The sequence below is a fragment of the Aplysia californica genome, unplaced genomic scaffold (assembly GCF_000002075.1).
Source record: "Aplysia californica isolate F4 #8 unplaced genomic scaffold, AplCal3.0 scaffold00006, whole genome shotgun sequence".
In the NCBI taxonomy this organism is placed as follows: Eukaryota; Metazoa; Mollusca; class Gastropoda; order Aplysiida; family Aplysiidae; genus Aplysia; species Aplysia californica.
In genome coordinates this window covers 67414-73415 of record NW_004797276.1, presented here as the reverse complement: position 1 = coordinate 73415, position 6002 = coordinate 67414, and the positions used below count along the sequence as shown (strand labels likewise).

The window sequence follows — 6002 nt, the reverse complement described above, 5'->3', positions numbered from 1 at the left end:
AGAGAGAGGGGGGGGCGCGGAACAGGTGCGTGGAAGTAAGGAATATAATTACAGAATGGTGCGGTGAACACAAATCGGAAAGGCCAGAGAAAGGGGAACATTAACATTCAGTGCCAGATCTGCGACAGACATCGGCGATCATGGTTCTCCATTCATTCATTTGTTCGGATGCTCTAAAAAAAAAGCTACGTTTCACTGATCTTTCTCTGTTACCCATTTGTTTAGGTTCCCCAAGTAGATTGTATTGTTCTGGGTCTACCCCTGCCTCGTTTGCTTTCAATTTTGCCAGAGAGAGCTTTATGTTCAAGACCTTTATGTCTATTCAGGTGTCCCAAAAAGTGCATTTATTGTCGTTTCCTGGTGGTTTTTAACATTGAGCGTCCCACGTGGGCTTTATCAAGCACTACCTCATTTGATTTCTTTTCCTTTCAAGATACTCTTAGCAGTCTCCAAAGAAACCACATTTCTGTTGCTTCTATTTTATTTTCACTGTCTTTACTGATTGTCCAGCATTCACAGCCATATAGACGGGTTGACCATACATAGCATTTCAGAACTTTCATTTTGGTGGTCATTGAGATGTTTCTATTTTCCAGGATTGGGCCCCCGACTCACGCCTCGAAAAAGTGAATATTTTTATTTTATGTTCACTTTTAGGTTCACGCAGGAGCCGTGACCTGTGAAGTGCATCAGTTCATTGTTCCACTGTCGCGTTCAGGCGTGAGGCATAAGCCTGAGTTGTGAGGCGTGAGGCGTGAGTTTCTATGGCCTGGGAGCCTTTTAAAGCCCTAAGCTCTTTGTTGTGCTAAAGGCACACGGGCAGCTCGTTTCATCGACAAAAAACCTTCCCAGTCTCTCTCTCTCTCTCTCTCTCTCTCTCTCTCTCTCTCTCTCTATCTCTCTCTATCTCTCTCTCACTCACTCACTCCCTCTCTTTATATATCTATCTGTCGATCTATCTATCTAACTATATATCTTATCTGTCTCTCCCCCTCCTCTCTCTCTCTCTTTTTTTATCCCTCCACCCCCCTCCCCCGCCCCTTCTCTTTTCCCTGTCTATATCTCTCTGTCTCTCTGTCTCTCTCTGTGGCTCTGTCTCTGTCTCTGTTCCTGTCTTTGTCTCTGTCTGTCTGTCTCTCTTTCTTTCTTTCTTTTTCTCTGTCCCTCTCTTTTTTGCGTAAGTGTGTGTGCGTGTGTGTGTGTGTGTGTGTGTGTGTGTGCGTGTGTGTGTATGTATGTGTGTGTGTGTGTGTGTTTGTGTGTGTGTGAGTGTGTGTGTGTGCGCGCGCGCGCACGCGGGCACGCACGTGTTTAGCATTGATGTATATTATTAGTTTAATAGGAGCAATCTTCTCGGTACAACATAGGCTGTGTCAACATTGAATTCAAAGAATTTCTTTTACTTACATGTATTTGGCTTTTCCATTTATGTTTAAGTGTAAAATAACCTTATTTAATTCTTAATGCAAAGCCAATAAAAGCATAGTTATAGCAGTGTCATACAAGACGAGGTACTGGGAAGGTTTTATCGATGTTCGAGTGAAGACCGATTCCCTTTGCTGAGGCAAAAGTTGGGAGAAAAAAGCTGCTCTTTGTGTTGGAAGTGACAACTGTTCAACGAACACAGTATTTCCCACACATATGACATAAAAGAAATGACAATGTCTGGTGGCGACTACCTTTACGACACTTTTTCGGAGGAACCACACACTCTTCAGATCTCACATTTTAAACGAATAAAAGTTTCGTTGAAATGACGAAACCGAATGTTCAAGATTTTGACCTGAAGAATTGATAAATTGGTAGGTTAGGAGCGATATTAGTTGTGCACTGATAATAAGCAAACAGGAATCCCCCATGCGTACCTTACATACTGCTGACACTGTGTATCGTTTCTAATAATACATACAAGGCACTTTTTAAAAAAGGAATTATATATTCATTGTATATAAAATGTTGACAATTTTAACCTCCATTTATACTTGGTTCGAGTAGGCCGCTTGACGTTTTAGGCAGATTAAAGTTTGAGCGTGTATTCTTTGCTTTCAGTGTCACCTTCTTGTTTATCAGTGATGTACTGATTGTTTGAGTATTATATAAAAATTCCAGGGGGCTCTCGTGGCCTAGAGGCTAAGGTGTTGGCCTCTCATTCAAAGGTCCCGGGTTCGAATCCGGGTAGCGACCGAAAAAATTTCTTCTCTAAAATTGTCTAATTTCACCTCCTTTCCTGCTCTCTAGCAATATTCTGTCGTCTGCTTTCGTCTCCTCTTTCTGTCCCCACCCCCCTCCCCACCTCCTTTGCCCCCTCCTCTTGGCTCCTGACTATTTCTGCAGCCTTTCTACTGCTACTCCTTAACTCCTTCTTACAGCTGTCTTTCTGCAACACCCCTGATCTTCTGGTAGGAAAGATCTACACCTAGCCTTCTCGGACAAGGGCGAAAAATCTCGGAGGGCCCGTGAGCAAGTTGCGCACATTAAAGATCCCCCAGTGGTCTAAAATTGATAAGAGTAGGCTTCGGCCGCCACCCGGGCAAAATTAAAAATTTCTTACCAACTAAAAGTATTAGGTGTGTCCCGCGCGCTCATACGATCTTATGCAGTTGCGAGCGCCGTAAAACCCTTTACTATAAAAAAACAAACAATTCCAGTGCACACAGTCTCAACCTATACTAGTCTATAAATATATAACAAACTACACTAACGTGGTCATCCCAACAGACAAATAGAAAAATATTTTATGTACCTATTTTTCCCACTTTTTTAAGAGTAACGGTTGTATACTAGATCTAGATGCGGTTGTTTCTGTGACTTCCCTCTCGCGGTTGAAGACTAACTTTTCTTTACCTTTTCTTTCCTTTTATACCTCAAGGTGTCGAGGGGACATACAGTTGTCGGACGAGGGCCAGGTGTGTCGCTGTTCGGATTGTCATGTTCTTCTTTTTTTTAGAGTCTCTTTTACTACGTCGATCCATCTTTTTCTCGGCCTTCATTTTGCCCTGAAGTCATTATATCGTAGAGCTGTAGAGTTTGGAGACTGGTTGTTGTAGCCCATTCTCATTACGTGTCCAAACCACCTTTAGTTGACGAATCAAACGTATTATACCTCAAACTCAATAATGTGTAAGCGGGAGACCCCAAAACAAAGTTATATTTCTAGGGAAATAAACTCATGTGCTACATATCTATAGATTTACATTTTTTCATCTTCCCAGTATCAAGCCTGATCTTTCCGTCAATGATCAATCATGTAACTTCCAAGGTTAAGAGTGAATAACATGCCAACGTTCATTCTGTACTAAAACGTGTGCACAGTACGGATGATGAGACAACATTCGCTCATCCAGATGAAGAGACAAGATTCGCCCATCTTCACAGATGATGGAATGGATATATTCCATGACAAAAAGAGCTCAAAAGTACAATAATATTGCTTCTAAGCTTCATGTTTTGCGTGAACGTGTAATAGCCAGTCTCTCTCCTCCTCCCTCTCTTCCCCCTCCTCCCCCCCCTCCACTTTCTCTCTCTCTCTCTCTCTCTCTCTCTCTCTCTCTCTCTCTCTCTCTCGCGGAATATTTCTCTCTCTCTCTCTCTCTCTCTCCCGCCCCTCTGTATGTATGTTCATGTGTGCGCACGTGTGCGTGTGCACGCGTGTGTTGGGGGGGGGGGGGCTGAGGAGGAGAAGGGGGAGGGTTGTAGAAGGTGGTATAAGTATAAGCACAAAGTGAGATCAGAACTGCTTTACTACATTTTTAAGGGCTGTCCCAGAATTAACTAGAAGTGGCAATCTACTAAAAGGCTTTGACAAGATTGAGATACAACAGAAATAGTTTGTTGGCTAAACATTCCCTTTATTTCTTAACGTAATCTTCATGAGCAGTCAAGTTTTTTTCTCTTCGCTGCTTGAGTAAATGCATGCAATCCCTGTAGAATTTAACGTTATGCTCCATATGTGATCAGTAATTTTCTTCCCAGATAGATATTACTTCTCTTTGGTCCAGGCAGATGTAAATTTGAAGGGGCAAGACCAAGACTGAGGGAAAAAGATTTCATTAGGTTTTTGGAAGTCACAAACTGGCCCACGTCCGAGGTTGCTATGTACATTTTTGCCTGGATCGTTCCAACAATGCCATGCAAACATCGAAGCACCGTGTCTTTTGCACGAAGAAGCCGAATTACAGCTTTAATTTCTTTTTTTTAAAACCAATTTTGTATAATGTTTTCCACATTTGTTTTGATGTAGTAAAGTGGTGCACTCATTTTTTACCTTGTAATTGTACACCCAGATTATGAATTCCCTGACCTACCAAAAACGTTTTACAGAATTGAAAAGAATATACGAGAAATATTTAAATATATCCATTTTCCTGTTTATTCTGTACCATCTCTCCTACCCTTGATGCAAACAAAAAATGCCTCTTTATAGCACGTGTTCTTCACTCAAAAATGTGAGAAGACGAGGACCTGGTTAAAAGATGAAGATTTGTTTTGTTTCCACTTATCTAAGCCATCTTCGTTAAAACAATAATTCCTTAAGAACATGGCACAAACATATCCTTGGCATATCAAGCCGAGGGCCCTTTGAGCTTTTTATTAATAATAGACAAGAAAATATTTCTATACCTTGAACTTGCGTAGAGGTTTTTAAAAAAACATGTTTACGCAAGAATTGATGCCTCCCACAAAGTAAACAACACCGAACAGGGTCCAGAGGATGTTGTTGTACTAACGATGCACAGCAAGCTCTGTAATAAATCGTCAAGAGTAAGTCATTGCCACCTGAGGCAAGGTGCACAAATTGAAAACAATAGCGACCAACGTCACCAGTTTAACAGCACGTCTTTCTTTCCCACACAGTGTTGAACCTTTATTTGTACCCTCATGTCTGCTTTCATTCTCAGGACGAACATTGTAATGTACTTGTTCTTCAGTTGTGTCGTCTCTTTCTGAAGTAGACAGGATCTCAGAAGGGTCCACAATGTATTGAGTGTTACTACTTACTCCAGTGTTCTTTTTCATATTGGCTTTGCTTCTAATTCTGATGTTGATCTTAACCCTACTATCATAACGTAAACACACACGAAGACCGTCAGGTGGGAAACAGTGGGTATGATGATGCCGTTAACGGTATTACTGACCACTTCCACCTCATCACGGATGTCGGAGAACCAGAGCACAAGTTTTGTCTCATTAACTTCAGAGGCTTGAGCCCACCCGAGCCCGTGTGTGGCGTAGACAGGGAGGTAACAGCTCACGATGAACGTGTAGATGAACAAGGTTATTTTGATGGCTCCTAAAAGTGTGATGGTACCTAGAGACAGTCAAATGAATACTTTTCGCTGAAATGGCAATGTATTGACAGTCAGCAGGCTATATTGTGATGACGTGCAAGCCTTCTATCTGTGGTTCCATAATAAACCACTATGAATACAACTCACTTTTAATGTAAACTTGAAAAGGCTACCATACAACTCCTTGATTGCGATTGTACACAAAAACGGCAAGTACGCAAACCATTGTCACACGTATTCTAATAAATCAGATACATGTCTATACTCATTGTTAGGGTTTTTAAAAAAGATGTGTAGTGTTTGCTTTACTTTAACACCCTACTGAACACAATAAGTGCAGCGGAAAGTTGTTTCCCAGATGGAAACTTGACGTGCACCTCTAACTGCCATAGAGGGATAAACTGTTTTTGAGAGGAAGGGAAAAATTGTAAACCCTATCTGGTAAACAAGAGGGAAAGTTGGTCCAAGTAGAGGAAAACAATGCACAACCTACTGAGTTCATAATGCTCGTTAAGTAATCGAAAATGGACAATAAAAGAGATAGATTAAACATCTTGTAGGGATTTTTTTGTTGGATTTGCATTCCGCGTCAAAGATCCGGAATGGCCAGCTCACCTTTAAAACGAAGAGGAATAATGACACAGAGGCACCGCTCTAGAGAAATGAAGACTGTCGTAAGCAAGGAAATGTCCAGAATCATTGCACGTGACCAAG

At 41.5% G+C, this 6002-nt stretch overlaps 1 protein-coding gene across 1 annotated transcript in view; it reads right to left on the bottom strand.

The window, feature by feature from the left end:
* LOC106011473 (alpha-1A adrenergic receptor-like) overlaps positions 1–6002 on the bottom strand; it is an 18692-nt gene that overhangs the window by 11061 nt on the left and 1629 nt on the right. The window contains exon 2 of the mRNA XM_013081315.1: positions 5136–5308. Within this exon, the coding sequence (XP_012936769.1) occupies positions 5136–5308 (173 nt within the window). The remainder of the gene's footprint in view (positions 1–5135; positions 5309–6002) is intronic.